General features: G+C 44.5%; 1 protein-coding gene across 2 annotated transcripts in view; it reads left to right on the top strand.

Moving 5' to 3' along the window:
* Positions 1-19862, top strand: part of LOC131269546 (protein lap4) — a 60313-nt gene extending 40451 nt beyond the window's left edge. For both annotated transcript variants that reach the window (XM_058271967.1, XM_058271966.1), the window contains 5 exons: positions 9860-9959; positions 10031-10301; positions 13664-13900; positions 15225-15474; positions 18118-19862. In XM_058271967.1, coding sequence (XP_058127950.1) covers positions 9860-9959; positions 10031-10301; positions 13664-13900; positions 15225-15474; positions 18118-19362 — 2103 coding nt within the window. In that variant the 3' untranslated portion in view covers positions 19363-19862. The remainder of the gene's footprint in view (positions 1-9859; positions 9960-10030; positions 10302-13663; positions 13901-15224; positions 15475-18117) is intronic.
* Positions 19863-20328: the final 466 nt, after the last annotated feature.

The raw sequence follows: 20328 nt of genomic DNA, 5'->3' as shown, positions 1-20328 counted from the left end.
CTCACCTTCCCTTAAATGGTGGTCCCTTTTTTGTTACTGATCGACGCCGTTATTTCGATCACATGCCCTCTTTGATCGGTTTTGGTTTCTCTGGCATTTTCGGTTCGCTGTGCAGTTAAAGACATCGACAAACAATCTTCCATAATATTAGTTTTTTATACAACCAACGAAGACTGAGATAATATAATTTAGCAAACCAAAGGGGGAGATGAACAAGCGTACGCCATACATTCGATTTGCAAAGGGACGACATCGCTCCGACGGCTAGAAGTTATTAGAGGATCGAGCAGAAGTTTATTTAAGCACGGTGCAGTCCAGATGGCAGTGATTAAGGCTTCACATGCTAAGCGATTCACAGTGGACGCTTATCCATTACCTGTGTGTAATGAAGCAGGTCCGGATCGAATCTATAATTAGTACGTTAGATGTATTTTCCGTTTGGCCGAAGGCCGAACTGTTCGGGGATTGCGAACGTTTACCAAAACTTATACGTGTATCACTTTCTTGTAACTGTGCAAAACTGTGCCACACGAACCCGGTCCCAGCTTATCGTGGGTGTTCCGTAGCCGTTCGCCAACACAACTGTTGACTCGTTGTTCACAGCCAGATGTTTTGAAGTGTCGTTAAAGGATATAACTGTCTCAAGAATCTTCTACTGCAGCTTGTCTTCTTGCACACCCACCCCACGCACAAACACTCACATTTACACACAAAAACATGTAAATCAGGTAGCAGAAAGCAGCGTTGCAACAACCAAGAAATAAGTCAACTAACCTGCCATCCGTTTACTAAGGAAAACTGAAACCTACTGACATTCAGTGGAATCCGAAACCGGAACAAATCATCCACTGAATAGTGCAGCATAACAAAACACTTTGGATTTACCTTTTAATGTTTCCATATATATGAATGAATATATATATATATATATAGATACATACTATACATATATACACATGAAATTATATATATATAAATACATATATATATATAAATATATGTTTATATATAGAAAAACAAACCTAGCTAGATTTTTTGTACATTTTTCTGGAGAAACAAAACGGAACCAATGTTTGTAAAAATGGTTAAACAAATAATGTACAAACCGGACAGACAAATCACTGACAGTCGTGCATGTGTGCGTGCTCAACTATACCGACATGTGTCTGTTACTTTACTTTACAATGTCACGATTTACTACTTCGAACACTAGAGCATACCTAAAGTCGACATATAGCGCAAGCAGAAATGTTGTTGCGCGCACGCGTGTGTGGTTTGGTGTAGCTGTATGTTTGCGATATGGAGAAAAAGGTGTTGGAAAAAGGGATGTTTCCTGACTATATTTTCCCCACGGGTTGTTTTGTTGTCGACTCAGAAAGTTTATGTTTGCTTAGCTAACTAGGAATAGGTGGAGGGAACGATAGATAGGGAAAGAGTGGATATGTGTGCGAGAGAGGGCGATGAAACGGATTGTTAGTACGCACTACTTGTTGCTCCTTAGGAGTCATGTTGCGCCATCGCATAATGCTTGAAGTTGTTGAAAGATTTACACAGAGTAAGCGTTGCCCCGGGATACGACGGTGTATCCATCTGATGTTCCTGTTTTGCTGATTGAAGGACCAAATGAGGTTAGCAAATGTTTGTATAAGTTGGGAGAGCAGTCGTGCGCCTAGAAAATGTTAGTTCTTTAAACGTAGTTATGTCGAAGGGCCCCCCCCGGATCCGTACGTCAAATGCAATCATTCGTCAAAATTCGCTTACCCGAATCATGCCTCTGCGGATGTTGAGTTGCATATGCAGGGTATAGCATTTCCTTAACCGTGGCTCGGTCCGGGCGTGTTTGGTGGTAAATCCTCAAGGTATCATGCGTGCGTGCAAGAATATTCGCTTTGACGAACCTTTCTTTAACATTCTTAAAGATGTTACATACACACCCAGACAAAACCTAAAGCGTGAAATCAACAACAAACAATATCTCTGTCCAAATAGACACACAGAACGTACGATCTTTGCGGACTTGCTGGAACATTTCTCACACATTTTCATTTTGGCAACCTTTAAACAGTTAGGTCAAGCAGCTTAAAAAATCGAATTTGCTTTTGAAGCAATTTAATTGTGATTCGTTATTCCACGCAAACTTCGCAAAACCAATGGCTAATGAGAAACATTTCATCTGTCGATGTGTTATTCTACTGGAAACATTTATGAGTTAAAGAGCCTTGTAATTGCGTAGCAACAGTAACTAGGGAACAACTATCACAGGTGGAAGGAGTGGAAAAAAAACTTTACTCTGCCGACGGTGCCGTGGATGTTCCATAACTTGCTGGGGTGAGGGCCTAGAACTTCTTGCCAACTTGCACGGCCAACCTTGTCCTTTTTGACGTTCCATACGACTTGCCGACGGGAGCATCATGGTCGGCATCATGAAGTTGCTAATGGATGGCTGCATGGAACACGTATCCTATACGCAGCCGATGTGGAACATGAGCGAAAATCAATTTGAAACTTTAATCAATGTGCGAACATAATCGCATAATCGTTTCCTCAACAACTACTTAAGCGGCTAGCGATAGTTTGCCAGAAGGCTCGAAGTAATGGAGGGCGGCCGGTTTCCTCGTTCCAACATCGTTTTTATATCTTAAAGACAACGTCGTATGCAGTGCATGGCCGGAATTGTTCGCCTGGTTTTTTCGGGGGCACGGTTTGGGGCCCCGACGTGTACTCTGGGTTTCATGTTCGAGGAGAATTTTTAATGCTGCCGCAGCTAGTCGAAAAGAAATATAAACACGATAGTAAGTAAGTTAATGAATGTAAAAGAAAAACAAAAACACACCTACACTTACACGTACACACATTGAAAACAGAAACAAGCAAAAGCATAAAAAATAGTGAGATGTCAACACAACTATCTAAATGGGTATGATGAATGTGTGAAATATATATCGCAACGTGATTTTCGGTGACATAGGCTATAATTCCGTTCACTTGTTCTTGGCACGTTGATAAAACTAACATAAAGCTGCAGTCGTGGATTGGTCCATGTTGTATGTGATAATTCTTGTACTTGTACGTTATATATGAATGGTACAACTCATTATCGCACATCTGTTACCCCCCCTCCCCCCTAGGCTTCTCTGTCGAGCTGTTTCCAATTTTTCACGCGCAAAATCAGAGTGAGTCAAGATGGTTGAGCAATAACAGGGAGGTTGAACGTAACGCTGGGGCGCTTCACCAGTTTTATCCCCATTCCGCCTCCTGATCTAGTTCCATCGTCCTTCTGTTCGCTGAATCTCGGCTGGTTTTCCTGTCCCGATGTTATTGACGGTACTCGAATCCTTCTAAAACCCAGCTGAATAGAGAATAGGCAACCAATGCGTAACATATATCGTTTGTATTCGAAAAGCAATCACTTAAAGACTATACACACAACCCCTTTTATCAGCACGAAACTATCTTCTTTAACCTTTTGTGTTCTGTTAAGTGCTCATGACAAAAGTTTTCTTTATCGTAGTGTTAAAACAAGTGTGGAATACGGTCGTGTGTTCCACTAGTTTTGTGAATATCCGACTGGTTGAAAGTTGTTGCGGTTTTACCTTCTCTTACTATCGGATATTGGTTAATAACAATTCCTCACAACTGTGCCCAACGGAGAACCGCGCCTATAATTGTTTTCCTCTTCGTTTTATAGCTACATTGTGTATTTTTATGCTATATAAACGTGTTCACTGTAGTCGCCATTTGTTCGCGATGAAATATGAAACATTTCTCTTTCCTCTTTTCCTCATTCCGAGGAGCGAAACTACAGAAGGCTCAATTCCAAACAGGGGTTTGCTTGTCGTAAAGCTGTTCATCAAAATAAAATCGATGTTGCGTTGGCAACTGATTTGTTCGCAATAAACTTACGGATGGTGTCAATCAATGCACAGCAAAAAGTGAAGAAAATTCCCACACAAACTCGAACTAAAACCTAAACGTTAAAGCAGATTCGAACGGGAAAGGGAAATTACCCTGCTGCCCAAGAGCTAGCTTATTCGCTGAATAATATTGATCGTGTTAGAACATCTTTTTGCCTTTCACTATTTTTGTTGACAAATAGCTAAATCCATCGGTGGAATTATAATAATTATTGCAAAAATTAAAAAAAAAAAACAACAATATAGAGGAAAAGTAAAATTTAAGAGCAGAACTCGGAACCATGACCGAACGGCGCGACAAGTCCATGGTTTTGCGAGACAAACATTAAAACTTAATGTGTTACGGATCTCGTAACCGAGGGAGAGTGGGAGTCGTTTTTATTTTTCCTCCTAACAACATTTACCGAGCGGAAAGATGAGATTAGAGCTCACAGACAGGTGGCTGAAGCAAGCAAAATTATGCCAAAACACAAAACCCCCGGGAAAAGTCCTGACGAGAGAGTAGTTCAGTACGGCTCTGGGTAACGTCAAAGCAAAAAAGAGCGTTAACGATAACTGTTGAATAAAACTGTAGCCAAAATCAGCGCAAAATGGAGTTCACTGACTTGGTTGGTTTCATTTATATTTGTTTGAGACGACACGTACGACGAACAGAGGAATTTTTGCTTTCGATTTTGTTCTTTCGTCCTCTGGTTTTCTTATAGTTTTTTGTTAATCGCTTCGCTAGTTGTCTTTGGATACTATTTCTTCCACCTGAACTGCTTTCGAAACTTACGTTTTGCGTGCGATCCGACGCGCGCTCTGTCGGAATCCTTTTTTCCAGGCCCACCTCCCAATTTGGCATTTTGTTTTTGCTTTGGTTTTGCGTCACTGCAGTCACTCCAGCGATGGAGATTTTTTTACAGAAAATCGATCGAGGAAAACATTGGGCCGAAGCAGTTTGGGGACCCCCCGGCCCCGCGGGAACACAAAGAAGTGCTTGCCTTCCGTGGTAACTACTGATCAGCGATGGACCGGAGAAGTCCTTGCTGTTTTTAAACTCTTCTTATCCCTCCTCTTTTTTCGCTCACTTTCCTTGCCTTGTCTCTCTGTTCAACTACACACGATGTAGTAATTTTGCCTGTCTGTTCCAACATTTGCGAACATTTGATTACCCTTAGTTTGCTGTTTTGCTGCTGGACTATTCGGTCATACTTCTTCTAGTTTGTTACTTTTTTTCTATATTCGATTGAAGCGTCTGTTTTGGATTTGGTTGTGCCGTTGTTTCAATTTTGGTTGTACTACAAACTGTTTGTTTTTTATAGTAGTCACTTAGATAGTATGTTTGTTTTTTGTTTTGTTTTGTGTGCGTGTGTCGTTATTGAAGTTGTACTAATTGGCTTTTTAACTAGGAAACCTTGGCCTGTCCATTCTGTTTTGGACAATAACGAGCCATGTTTAGCTGTGTAATATATTTGTCTAACTATTTGACCCAACCCTTTCCCCAATTGGTTATGGTGTATGTGTTAAAACTGGTTTTGTGTTCACATTTATTGGGTTTTTGTTTTCATCGACGATCAATGTTTGCGTTCATTCAACCGTGCGAAGGTGAATAGGAAAGCTATCGGTTTGGTATTTGTTTTTCATGTAAAATTACTATCCCTCTTCCCTCGTTACCACCTCCTGCACTCCTTCTCCCCCAGCTCATTCAGAACAGTATGTTTAACCTCCTCGAACAAAACGAAAATGAAGTAACTCAGCTTTCGCAAAAGCCATTCGGAATACCAACTGTCTCCAGCTACCAGCCCTAAGTTGTGTGATCGATCGTAGAGTAAACATGACCTAACGTCACCTATCCGTCATCTCATAGCGCTTTGGAGCCCATCCCCTCATATCATCTCAATTTCCTTTGTTTTCCCTTTTCTCTTGTAATGTATAACCTGGTAGTTGCGACTTTGGGTGTTAGATTTCCAACCGCAAACCGTAATATATTAACACCCTCTATTCTCTCCTTCTGTATACCCCCGTGCCACTGTAACTGTATCTCTTTCTCTCTCTTCTCTCTCTCTCTCTTCCCTTTTTTTTCTTTTTTACAATTCCATCCCTGGCGTTGATTGGTCGTCATTTTAATTTTTGATTATATTTAACAACACAAAAAAAAACCCAATTGTCGTGAACAAAACCGTAAAACAATCCAAACCATTTTTCTTTTTAATATTCGCAATTATATACTCATGTACTCGGTAGGTTGAACGCCGCTTCGGAAGCGTACAGTCGTTGTCGCATGCGAACGACCGGCCGAACCCCTCCATTAACAACTCCTCCAATGTAGCAAACCCCGCCGTAGATACTAACACCAGCCAGAGCGACTTCTTCCCCCTTCCCACCAACACCGGCACCAACGCCAACGCCGGCGGCTCGGACGGCAGTGGTGGTGGTGGTGGTGGTGGTTTGCGAACGAAAAAGTCCCCCTCGCCGGCGCCGGCCGCGGAAGCGCCCGCAGTGGCCCCGACCGTGCCCTCGCACCGGAAGTCGGTGAGCTTCGATCTGCAGGAGGACACGCACGAGTTCGATACGGCCTTACACCGGGCCCGGGCCGCGTTTGCCCATCAGCAGCAGCAGCATCAGGAGAAACATTCAGCGCATTCGGTTGCGCCCGATGGCAGGACGCTGGATGCTGACGTGGCCAGGGAAAACACCCTGTCACATCCGCAGCACGGTGCGCTGAAGAGCATCCTGCGAGCCAGTAGCCCCTCGTCGTCGAACCGAAGCAACAGCTCCACACCGGAGGGTGGTCGGCAGGTGCAGGGAGGGCAGGGCGCGTCCCGCTTCACCCCGACGGTGGCCGATCTCGATGACGGCTCGGAGTCGGAGGAGAGTTCCGACGAAGAGGACGACAGCGACGACGACGAGGTGGCGGAGGACGCCTATGAGGTGTTTGTGCCGGCCTACCGACCGGCAAGCAATGGCAGCTCGGCCGATCCGGCACGCCCGAAGAGCACCTCGGTGAAGGCGACGCACCTCGGGGACATCCGGCGGGCGGAGGTGGTGCACAACCGGGCGGCGACCACGCTCCGGGAAGAGTTCGGCCAGGGCGACCTGGTGGAGTACGAGCACGACTCCACCACCAACACGATACGGGAGGTGGTGGTGCGCGAGCGAGTCGAAATGGTTCCGGCGCGCTACGAAACCCTGCCGACGCACCGCAAGGCACAGTTCGTGCACGAGAACACCCCAAACAACCTGCTGGTGCCCGAGGACATCCACCGGCAGGTGCTGCTGGAGGAGAATGAGGTGCGCAACAAGCTGCTCGCCCAGTACGCGGCACACGAGCAGCAGTACCTGCATCAGCATCATCACCATCACCACCACAACAACCCGACGGGAGTGCTTTCACCGACGTACGCCTACGAATCCGGCTCCTCGTCCGTATCTCCGATGCCGCTGGTGGCGCACCCGTCGACGCCCTACGAGCCGCCCCACTACCGGCTGCATCCACCGACGCCCGCCGAGCTCGGCTACCATCACCACCATTACCCGCCGCCGCATCCGCCGCCACCGCCACCGCCGCAGCATCACCTGCCCGCGCAAATCTATCCACCGGTGCAGATTCTTCCGGTGCACTACGCCAAGCTACCGACCCCGCAGCACACCATCTACACGTACGCGTCCACCCCCATCCCGTCGGTCCATCCGGCGACGGTAGTGTCGTCCGGGCCCGCCAGCTACCACCATCCTCATCTTATCTCCCACCACCAGCCGTACAGTGCCTCCACGGTCACGTACGTCTCCTCGGCCCATCCGTCGCCGGCGGTGTACCGGCCGGCTCCTCCACCACCGGTGAGTGCGATGCTAGTAGACGTTCGGCAGCCGACAGCAGCGACAGCACCAGCACCCAAGCCGGCCGCCCCACTATCCGACCAATAAGTAGTACCACCCAGTAGTTGCCTTGCGTTGTAGTAGTGGCCACCGCCGACTCCCGACCAGACCGTTTCAACGACGAATGCGCCTGCCGAGGTTAGGTCCCACCCAGATTTTTCCTCCCAATTCCGCACCAAACCAAACCGCACCCACCGAAGAGAGAGAGGCAATCAAAAAAAAAAAAAAAAAACCCGGAAAACATACACCAACACCGCACAGAGGATGACAAAACTAAACAAAACATAAACAGAGAGTTGAAATAGTTGTCACAAGCAAATAGAGGCCCCAACACTCCAGCACACAAAAAGCACGTGAAGGTCGGAAAGGATACGAGCGGTGTGTGTGTGTGTCATTCGGTCGGTGTATACTAAGTGGGTGACGCAATCTGTCATTTCGGCTCCGCAGGCACGGGTTTCCAAAAACAAACAATCAAAAACAACTCGCTGGAGTGGAGAACCAAACAAACACAAGCAGTCCAGCAGGGAAGAAACTCTTCCAGCACCCAGGAAAATCGAGCAAACCGGTCACACTTGTGTCACTAACCTTAATGTAGCACTAATTAGCGAAGTGGACTAGCCATTTCCCCCTTTTCCGTTTGCCCCCTCCGTTTAGGACAGTTTAAACCGCCACCTCTTCAGTTCAGTAGTTTTTTTTATCGTATTAATCGCACGCAAACACCGATTGCACATGTAAGCATGCACATATTAACCAAGTAGATAAGCTAATCTAGCAATCGAAACCATGGAGAACCGTGAGTAGCTCTTCCGGACTTTTTTTTACGGTAAAAAGGGATTTACAGGGATTTTTTCTCCCGGTTTCGAACGTATCCTGTCTGTTACTAACCTTTAGAGATTGTAGATTAAAGTACAAGCAAAGTTGAGCTCTGGTTTGACGACGCAAACTGCCGTACCCAAAAGCCCCAATAAACCGTGCATCGGTGAAAATGCATCGTCGTTATCGAACACCATCAGTGTTACCACTTTTCTTAACATATTCATTGAAGTTTATCTTTCCAATTATAGTCTCATAGTCGATTATTGTATATGGTTGGCTTGTATCGTGCCATCTTTGTTGTCAAGTAAATAAATAACTACATGAAGTGATCAAAGTTTGCAGTGCTTTGATATCATTTTGCAGATTATTTTACATCGGTTCGCTAAGACCGCATGTATCAAGATCTATTTGTCGTCGATATCTCAACTTGATACACATCCTTTGCTCTTTAGGTTATGCATTTTATCGAAAAGAAATCTTTCATCAGTAATATCAATGATGATTAATTGAATGTTTAATTAAATGTAATATGATCCTTTTCTTGTTTCGCTCTATGACATATCCTTCCATTTTACTGTGTTGGTATGGGGTTTTTTTTTTTGCGAGTTAGCCTTCGCTTTTGCCAGACCAGAACAGAAACCAAAATATGCCAAAATATAAACGCAGTGCTTGCGTTTGCTTGCGGTGTTTTGTTCGCTTTGTTTTCGTTTTTAATTTTTGCCTATCGAGTTTCGCTTCAAACAACAAAACAAAGGAGAATGACATCTCGGTCGATATCAAACTTGGGTTGTTTTCGGATTCGTATGAAGCTGAGATGATATGTATTTTTTTAACATAAATCAAAACAACTTTCGTTTTGCTAATACGAAAATAATCTGCGAGGAAAGTATAACAACCACCGTTTTCTTGTTCGCCCCGCATCTCTCTTCATCCGAATGCCAGTTGTTTATGGTTGCAAAATGGTTTGAGAGACTGGCAAATCATTTAACATTTGTGCCTAATACGCTACCTGACTGTTGCCGGTTTGCATCGGGGTTTCAGCTGCATGGCGAACAACACCGCGAGGATGCGCTGTTACTGCTTTCAACACTCAAGTCTTCTCCTGATCCGTCAAGCAGTCCTGTTGCGGATGAATGCGGACGGAACGATCCCGATCTCGCCGGAAACAAAGATTGTCCAGGGCGACCGCACAAAATTCACCTACATCTCTAGCGGCCGTTTGTTAGAAGCCTTTCTAATCAGCTTTGTTTTTCTTTTGTTGCCTCTTGCAGTCCCCACCGTTGGGGCCAAAAACACCGAAGAGCGTGTCGGACAAGAAGCGGTTCTTCGAGAACGCGATGGAAGACCAGCAGAAGCCAACGCCGAAGTCAGGTAAGTCGTCGATCCCACCCTTGTGTTCTTTTCTCTTTTGTAATCACACTGTTTCCACGGTTTCGTTGCAGAGAAAGTCTTCTCCTTTCTATCGCAAGATGAGGTAGAAAAGTTGAAGCAGGAAGAGGAGCGCAAGATCGCGACGCTGGGCAGGGAGAAGATCCACCGGCGCTTCGACGGCGACGAGGACGACGACGATGATGACGAGGACGACGACGACGAAGGGCGCGACGATGACGACAATGCGAAGGAGCATTCCGAGGACGACCAGAGCCGTCGCCGATCGCCGGCGGCGCAGGAAACGGAAACGGACAAGTCCGACATAAACGATAACAACATGAGGTACGTATGATGAGGGCAACGCAAAACGAGACTTAGTCGTGGTGTGCTCGTACTCCCGTGCCGCCGAGCAGGCTGCAGATTGCCGCTCCGCCCAAAAACAAAAAAAAATGCCAACGAACGGAACTCGGAAACCACTTGCAAAACGGGCAGGGCTCTCACGAAAAAAGGTTCAACGAAAGGCCGTTACAAAGCACCTGATCCACACTGCTTTGTTTTCGCTCGATTTCGCTCCCTTCTTACTTACGCTTGCTCTAACCTACCTTCATTTCTTTGCTCTTAAGTTATGTGCTCATGTAGAGTCGATTACCTTCTTACTTTTACCTTTATACTTTCACGGTAAGGGCCCTGCAAACGGTCGTGCCTAACCGAAACCCCAAAACAATCAAGCTTGTACTCGGTTTCGTTCATTCCTACACCGTTTTCCACCACCAGTAAGAGGAACTGCTGGCTGCGAGAGCACACGCGGCAGAGTTTTCTGTTTTAATCATCCTTGCGAACTACTGCTTTTACTACCGTAGAACTTGTACACCTCACTGCCACACTGGTTTCCAACTACCTTTTTGGGAAAAGTATACTTTGCAAACTCAAAATAACACTTTTTACCTTTCTACTAATCGATGCAATTAGGAGAAAATTAGGACAACACCACCATCACACAAGCGAAGGAAAAAAAAGATATGCCTAGGATAGGGTTTATTTAGTAACATGCGTTTATGTGTGTTTGTGTGTGCGTGTGTGTTTGTTTGTTTTTTCTTGTAAAAGTATTGATCAATAAGTTTGTAATAGTTGCTGATTTCTTCGTTTTCTAACATTTTCACCTTGTACTTCCTCTCCAGGAACCCGTTGGCAGAAATTGACGCTGTATTTAGAACCTAAACAAACAAGATACACCATCTTCCCCCACGCCCCCCTCTCTCTCTCTCTCTCTATGATGCACTAACACACTTCACCAGATCCCGAAACACACACGCGCGCTAGAGAAAAGAAAGAAAACACGATAACGAACAAAAAGCCCGGCAAAGGGTTGCCAGGAATAGCAGAGAAATCAAATCCTACCTTGCATCGGCACAACACACCAACACCACACGCAGGATCCAGGACATCTCGCCCGAGCTCAGGGTGTAGTTTTTTTTTCTTTTTCGTTTACTATGTTCTCGTATTCGACGAGTACACGCGGGAATGACCCCAGGGTGGTTATGCTTTACCAACAACGTACTTGCATTTGTGTTTTGTTTTTTCGCTTTTTTTGTTTTATCTTCAAGAGCTGCTAATCCAATGTTGCTGCTAGTTAGGTGTTATTTTTGCCATGTTTCCAACAAGTAACATTCCTCCTACTTTGTACTTTGTTTTACGCCGGAAGGCCGTCCCGGCAAAAACCTACCCGCTGTTGAGCGCAATATTGAAATGACCGATCATGTTTGTGGTAGCTTCATACAGCGATGCTTGTCATTTATATTTTTTTATTTTGAACACCTTATTTATTGTACCTTACATAACGAGAGCAGTGAAGCACCTTCGGAAGCCTAGTTTAAGCCCCAAAACCATTTCACGATGTACGTTCCGTGTAGTTTTTTTTTGTTTGTATCTGCGTATTTCTCTATATCTGTATGTATCTTGTACCGGCGACCTTTTTTTTACGGTCGATCGAACCACCTGCGACTTATTGTACTATTAACCGAGTGTTATCGCTGTACGTCACCCAACACATGTTGTCTGATTGTTCCATAGTAAAATTAGCGTTTTTTAAACAAAACAACACTGTGTCCTTTCCTTGCACTGACGCTCAAACGGAAGTGCACAGGACGACGTAAACGTTTAGCAGCAAGATATTTGTTGTAGAAGCTTTGAAAACAAACACAAACCCGAACCGAAAAACGGTCGCTGTGTTGGAGTTTCGTACGTAATTTTTGTTCTCAAAGTTCTATGTTGTATAGCATTTTATTAAAATAAAAAAAAGGGAGGATATCCTTAATATTATTTCAAACAACACACACACTCACACACACACACACATAAACACATTTTCTTGACCTCCCCGTTACAAAAATACCTGCCTGCATTGCATTGAGCGTAATTTACACTGCAATGGGCCTTACCTTCCTGCAAATTTAAATCTATTTTTGTTGGAGTGAGTGGGTGTATGTGCGTGCCTGTGTGTTAGCGAATATGTCTAAATGTAATATTTTTATGTAGAGTGATGAACCATCACAGCAGCAAAACATATTACAACACACCGATTCGACAATTAAGGTAGTAACAACTTCGAGGCAAAATTTTTTAGGGAAACAAAGATAGTTTTTTCGTTCGTTTTATCCTTACTATTACTATCTTGAATTCGCAAACATTCTTTCTCTGTACATATATACCTATCCGATCGATATAGTGATTTAATAAAACTAATCATTGTATGCTTGCAACACTCTTCTATGTTTCTTTCTTTGCCCCTTTTGACCTCTACCCAATTTTCTCCGATCTGGATTCTACTCTACTGTTGTATTTGGGGTTTTGCTTTAGTTTTCTAGTTACTGTTAAAAGTTTACTTCTAATTTTCTAGTACTTATATTGTGGTTCTGTTGCCCTTTTTTTTTTAATTTGCTGGTATAACCGGGGAAAACTCTAGCGGGTTTTGTATAGTTTTATCCTCCTTCCTATCCACTAGCCTTTAGTCAAACTTTGGTCGCTTGTAAAACCAAACAAACATACCGTTTTCGCTGTACCTTCCTTCGTTCGAACCGACCCCTGGCGAGTGAAAAAGCACAATGGATTGCAAAGCGCACCAAAGCTGCTGTCGTATGTTTTGGAGATGAAAGTACGTGTTGTAAACTTAAAGAAAGCCAATTGTATTCAAAAAGTAGTCTTGGCGAGCTGTAGATTTAAGTGTTCGAGCTTATCATGTGTCCATTCCCCGTTCCCAAAACTCAGCGTTTTCTCGCGTATCATTGATTTCACATCCAAATTTATTTGCGAACACGCTCACGGTCGCCTCCTGTTCCTTCATTTCGATATTCGACATGCCACATGCTGTGAATGTTCTCAAGCAAAAACAAAAAAGTCTAACGCTGTGTTTTTTTTAACTTGATTTTGAATATTTACATCTATCTATCTATCTGTCTATCTATCTATAAAACCAAAATCAAATACCCATCTCACCCCTTTTAACAATGCTTCCGAACGAACAACCACCACCACAACGACAACGTGCACAAAACATGCAACGGCCGGTGCAAACGAAACGCTTCGAAACGAAAAAAAAATACATTAACCGAAACCGAAACCGATACCCGGCGACCCTCAAAACTATCGATACACCGTCTTCCTTCCAACTTCCCCCCATCAACATTCCTCCATAACTTCGCCTCCAGTCCGACGCCGGCGTCGATCGTGCGGGATGAGCTGGTGCGATCGCCGGTCGCCGAGTCGACGGTCACGCAGCAGAAGCTGACCCCGTCGCAGTTCGCGTCGCCGCTGGTCGCGAAGACCCCGATCAGTCGCATCCCGATCCGGACGGCCAACGCGGAGAAGCGAGCGCGGGCCAACAACTGTCTGCCCCCGGAGTACGACGAGTCGAAGCTGAGCCCGTCCGAGATACGAGCGTTGCGGTAAGTTGTTTCCGAACAGGGAATCGAACATATTTATTCCTCTTCATTTGTTTCCTGTTATAAAATAGTTAGTTGATATTTTAGCTGTTTAATATTAAATTTATAATAATTAAGTTTTCGATTAAAAATCTAAAAATTAAAATGTGAAGATGCAAATGACTTACAACTTTGTCTAAAACATCTCGGATATAGAAATAATACTGAAATTGCAAGATAAAATAAGTAATAATATTGTGATTGATTGAACAGTTTTTGTTTACGTGACATTTTAGTTAAGCTTTTATTGCTTTAAAAACATTCTACTATTAGAAGTTTTCCTAACCGTAAATTAAAACCAGAGGTGGACCAATCCATTCTGGAGCCCCACCTTCAAGACATTTCCATTGCCCTATATGTTTTTAATCATATTTGCAACATACAGTCTTCACGTTTTCCAATAGGAATAAATACGATAATTTTTCCGTTTTATTTTCTAACTCCGTTTCATGGGAAATATCAATGGAAGAACTTAAATAATGTAGCCACTTTGATTTCCTTAACGATTTCAGATTGTACTTTGATACAGCTTTGTTTTCCAATCATTTCTATAACTACATCGACGGTATAATTTGATATATAATTCACATTTGCTTCCACATCACTTTTACGCTTTTGTATATGAAACTTTAAAAATTACATATATTTAGTTAAGCAATCTAAACAAGATAAAAATGTCCCTTTCTAAACCGAACGGGTCTATTGGAAGCAACTCTTTTAACACTTTTCTTCATGAATTCATATTTATTCTATTTTTAAAGGCTGTTTTTTATATTGTGCAAATAGCTACCATGATTCACAACACCCAAACATTTGAAATCGCTTTCAAATTATGAAAAATTTGAGCGTTGATAAAAATTATTTAAATTGGTAACAATGCACTACTTTCCTGGCGGTTCGTGAATCGAAAGCACTTTAAATCAAACGGAAAGACTAGATGAAAACAAAGCAAACAAAAACATACTCTACCAAGTATTTAAAAATCAACATTAACAACAATAAAGTAACAGAAGTCTTTGATTAAAGTATGCTAAAGCGAGAAGTAGAGGAGATAAATAATATCTTTAGTAAATTTTTCCGATCTTAGGTTTTTACACCTTAAACTGATTTGAGAATAAACGTATCATCTTCTTGTGGTTTGATAAGCATATGATAAGTCAAAATTTGTTCAGTTGTCAAAGACAAAGTATAAGATAGACAGTGCATTATTGTTTTGTTATTTGTTTCCAGTTAAAAACGTAGAAAATGGGATTTCTTATTTATTTGTTTTTGTTCTCATCTCTTGCAGCGCGCAAAAGCGAGCCGCCTGGAGACAGGCGCGACTAAAGTCGCTGGAAAACGATGCGCTGCAGGCGCAGATTATGATTCAGACGATGAACGCAGCCATGCTGCACGATGATGGCACCGCCGGAGGTGGTGTCGGCACGAACGCCAACTATGCGTCCGGCAAGCTGGTTGCGGACGGCGAATCGATGTTGCAGGAGGGTGAGAACGCACAACACCAACAGCAGCAAGTGTTGCAGGTCCTAGATGAGGAGGTAAGCATGACCGGAATTCGAATGACGTTTGGATGCAAACTCTTTGACTTTGACGTCTAACAAAGAGGATTAAACCAGTCACCTCAAACACTGTCCCGCCCCGTATAACCCGTTTTGGGCCGCTAGAACGGTATCTTGAACTGCTAGAACAAACCCGACGCGTTGCGCAGTAGTTGGCGTGTCTGTGTTTGATTGTGTGTTTCCCAAACAAGAAAATACTTAGCGCTTACTGTTAATCTACCCTTCTGGAACCCTTTCCCTTCTCTCTCGGCGACCCCGGAACCTGTGCGTTTCTGCGGACCCGAACCGAAACCGAAACTGTGTGCTAACCCGAACCGTAATAACATACCGTAAACCCACACAAATACACACACCACCACCACCACCCCCTCTCCTCCAACCAATTTTACACGCACGGATCAGACGTCCGTCCCTCAGCGGAGGAATGGTTTCCCAACGGTTGGGGCAGACACAGGGACAACCAACGACATCCAGGACGAACGCGATGAAACGGAAGGAGGAGGAGGAGGAGACGAAGGACAGCGATGGGCAGGGCGGTTTCCGCGGCTCGCCGTCAAGTCGCGCCCCGGCAGCGAGGTGGTCGTGCGCGAGACGGAAAAGGTCGTGGAGGAGAAGGTGACGCGCCGGACGGAGGAGGTCCCCGGTGGAGGCCTCCGGACGGTTGAGTACATTGAGAAGGTCATCGAAACCGAGGTTAGCAGCCATGGGCTTTGCTCCACCTGTCCTCCCCTTCCACACAGTCCACACACCCACACACACCCACAACCTCCACCAGCTTTCGTATTCGCTAAGTTTTTTTTTACCTCACCCTCAAACCTGCACACTGTTCCTTAGTTTATGTCGATTAGAAAGCATGAATTCTTACTCGTTTATCTTTTGCATGGCTGCACGCTTGTAGTATGCACATCGTTAGCAAGGTGTAGCAATATGCAACACACCAGAAGCGAATTACAAATGTGTGTAACCCGGTCATATATTCCACAAAAGTGAAATTCGTAAGCAATTTAATTTTTAAAACAACCTTTTCTATATTTTCCATAAGCAAAAACGTAACAAAATAGATGAACACTGAAGTTCACTGCACAACTTATCGCACACAAGCTAAAAGGAAGACAACATTGGGTTTTCATAGAGCCCTTATCGTCCTGACAATAGCAGTTGTGAATTGATAACACCATTTTTCAAGTAGCTCGAGGAAACATTGCTTATGATTTCTTCTCTATTATTATCGACTTCTGCCAGGCGAAACGACCACCTCATGCCAAAGCGAATGTTCTTAAGTTTGTAATAAACCTTTAAGTAGGTTTTTTTATTACAGTTTTGCCTTGTTTTATTGATTCCTACAATTTATTCTATTTAGGTTTTGTTTTGTTATTCTTTTACTAAGTTTTAGTAATGTGGTAGTAATGTGTCCTTTTTAAAAAGTTTTTTTTTTAAATTTAAGCCAAATAATTGATGATATTCATCTATTCAACTCGATAAGATTTTCACCATAAATAAAATAGGCAATTGATAATTGACTTCCACAGCAACATTCAACTGTACAAGTCATTATGTTAAACTAGAGTTTTTTTTTTGCGCTTACAGTTTTTAGAAAGTCATCTTTTTACTCGCCTCTAAATTATCGGATTTTCGTTCATTGTAGTTTTTATTAGAATCATTAGTTTGTTTACATTTTACAAACCCTTTTAGGAACCACCATTATTTATAGTTTTACTTGCACTACGGCTTATTTTTTAACGAAAGAATTTATGAAGAGATTTGAACATATCACAATGTTGTGCTTATGAAAATTAACGGTGCCTTGAAAAAAAGATTTCCAATAAATTACCACTGCGATGGAGACGCCTGGTAGCTCTCTTCAATGTTGCAGATCACGAAATTGGAAAGCATGGTATGTAAGGACATTCTCCTGCAAAGGAACCAAAGCAAACAATAATAAGTCTGCTTCTTTAGAACACAACACAGAATGGATGTTTTTTTGTTTACTTTGTCAAATTAACGTGAAGTTAACGAAGGTTAATTCTGCTATTAAATTAGACTTCTTGTAACATCCTTGTTGGATTGAAATTGCTGAAACCCATATAGTTGTGTTTATATTCTTCTTAACCATTCTCAAGAATAGGTTTCTTGACGGTGCAAAAAGATTTGAAATTGAATTGTTGAGCGCATCCGGTATTAGGTGAAAAGTATGTTAGTAACAAAATACCGCTTGTAGGTACTTCATAGATATATTTTATGGTGCTCCAGAGATTGAAGTCATGTTCTCCGCAAAAAAAACCTGAGGGGCTCTGTAGAAACAGGATACACCAACAGAAATTCCAATTTTGCTATTGTCGCGCGAGTCTGGTGGCAATTGTTGTTGATTTATCAATAAACTCGTAAAAGCTTTCTGTTTTTCGTATTTTCGGGACGCAAACCCCACACAGTACGGTTACACAGAACGCACCGAGGTAGCACTTATGCACTCTTTTATTTTCTCTTCGCAATCTTCTGTTCGTTTTCGCACTGAATGCAATTACACTTCTTTAATTCGCAATCAAACATCTTCCTATCAGTCGGACGTAGTTTTACTCTTAACGTTGAGATCCAAACTAATCGTTGCTTCTTCCGTTGTTCTAGGTTGAAACGATGCGAGAGAAAATAATCATGTTTGAGCTGGAAGACTCATCGTCCGGAGACAGCGAGCGGATTGACGAGCACGACGGAGTGACCAACACCACAAGCACGGCCAGCGCCGCAGAGGAGCTGCCCAGTGACGAGGTTCGGGTGGATGAGGACACAGCACCACCGTGCGCCGAGGAAACATCGAGCACCGTACAAACGATCGTCGAGGTGATCAACCCCATCCTGACGGGCGATGGCCAACCGCACGACATCGCGATCGGGCGATACAACGACGTGTACGGCGGGGAGGACTCGTTTGCGTTCGCGTCCGACTCACCCAGCTCGGCCACCGGGGGAGGCGAGTATGGTTCGGCGAGGTTTGCGTACGAACCGACCGGACCGTACGAGTCGATCAACGTCAAGATGAAGCACGTGCTGCGCGAGCTGAAACAGTGCGAGAAGGTGAAGCAGAACCTTTCCAAGAGTCTCACCGAGGAGGAACTACGAGAGCAGAACGATCGGGACGATGAAGAGGAGGATGAGGAGGAGGAGGAGAAGGAAGAGATGGAGGGTAGCTATGAGTACCGGATCGACCCTGCCGCCGAGTGGAAGGAGCAGCCAGACGAAGCGGACGTTGAGCGTTACGAGGAGAAAACGGGCGCCATCGGAACGGTGTTTATGGTGCGCGAGCGGCTCATCAACGACTTTTACACACACCAAAACGAGCTGGCGTACGAACAGCAGAACCATCAAAAATACCAACAACAGCCAACGCACGACGTCGTCGAAGACGCTGTCTACGACGGGGAGGAGGAGGAGGAGGATGAGGAGGAATCGTACCGCGATTGTGAGGTGATCACCAATCCGAATGCCGAAGGCTTTGCGGTGGACTTCGACACGCGGGAAGCGGGCAAGAAGCTGTTCCAGCAAACGATACACTCCGAGAAGCTGAAAGCTGCCTTTGGCACAGGTGAGGACGATGACGACGAGGACGAGGGCGAGAAGAGTGATGCCGGCGACGATCGGCGCAACGGGAACACCCCTGTAACGCCTGCAGTTAGTGCCTCCAGCTCCACCGCAGCTGCAATGTCGACGGCATCGACGACGACAGCGGCGACGACGGCGAACACGATGGTGACGGACACGGTCATGCACTCCGAGACCACCGTCGAGAAGAGCGAACAGGTGGAATCTTCCACCGGGTCCGGGGTGAATGGTAGCGGCAAGCGGAAGAAGCGAAAGGGTAAAAAGAAGAAGTAAAACCCAAGCCAGGGAAAGCGCGCACGGGAAACAACGGTTCAAAGGTAGTCGCTACTCCACGAAAAAGAGTACGGTCCTCCGGTGTCCAAGCACATTCCAAGCTCACGTTTGTCCGCGGGACATCCGGAGAGTCGCGAGATCTCTTTCGGTGGAGAGTTCTTCTTTACCCATCTTTGGCATAACGGCGATGTTTCCCCCTTTGTTGTTCGTGGAAAGTCAGTCCTCTCGTACAGGGGAGTAGGTTCAGGTACGCCAAGGCGTACTGAAACCTTTAACAACACACGATTGAAACCCACAATTGCTAACGACACCCACCAACAACTGGTCTATCTTTCAACCGTTGCTCCAATGTTGCCGCGAACACCCTCCATCGTTATCCACCCATTCACAATCCAAGCCGAATCCGAATCTTCCAGCGGTGACGCGCCCGGTCCAGCGCAGCACTCCTACTAGCGAATTTTAATCAGATTTTAACAGCATTCCGGTCCGCACCCGGGAACACGGGCAGAAACGGCGAAGCGCAGGTGGGGGAGACGGAGGGTGGGAGGGAGGATGTTTACAATCAACAAAATATATAGGTGTACACGTTCAGGGTAGGAACAAACGCGACTGATAGAACACAAAGCAAACGAAGGGAAAAGTGAAGAAAATTTGTGCGATTCTTTTTAAACTAATTATTTTAAACAGTTACATGTTCCAATGCCGAGTTGGCCACATAGTCATCGTCCGTGCAGTAGGGGGTTATACGAAGGAAAGGAAAACGGAAAGGACGTGCGTGACAGGAAACGTATGCATTACAAGGGAGAGATGTCCTCCCCCAGGCGGCGGTCGAAAACCCGGCGGCAGCTAATCACTAAATAATTCTTCCGTTTTATTATTTTTTAATTATGTATTTACTTAATATATTTCTTTTCATAATATTCATAGAGCTACCGTAGGTTTGGTGCGTGGCGTTGTGTTTTTTTT

This window comes from Anopheles coustani, chromosome X, assembly GCF_943734705.1.
Source record: "Anopheles coustani chromosome X, idAnoCousDA_361_x.2, whole genome shotgun sequence".
Classification (NCBI taxonomy): domain Eukaryota; kingdom Metazoa; phylum Arthropoda; class Insecta; order Diptera; family Culicidae; genus Anopheles; species Anopheles coustani.
This window is presented reverse-complemented; position numbering and strand designations above follow the sequence as displayed.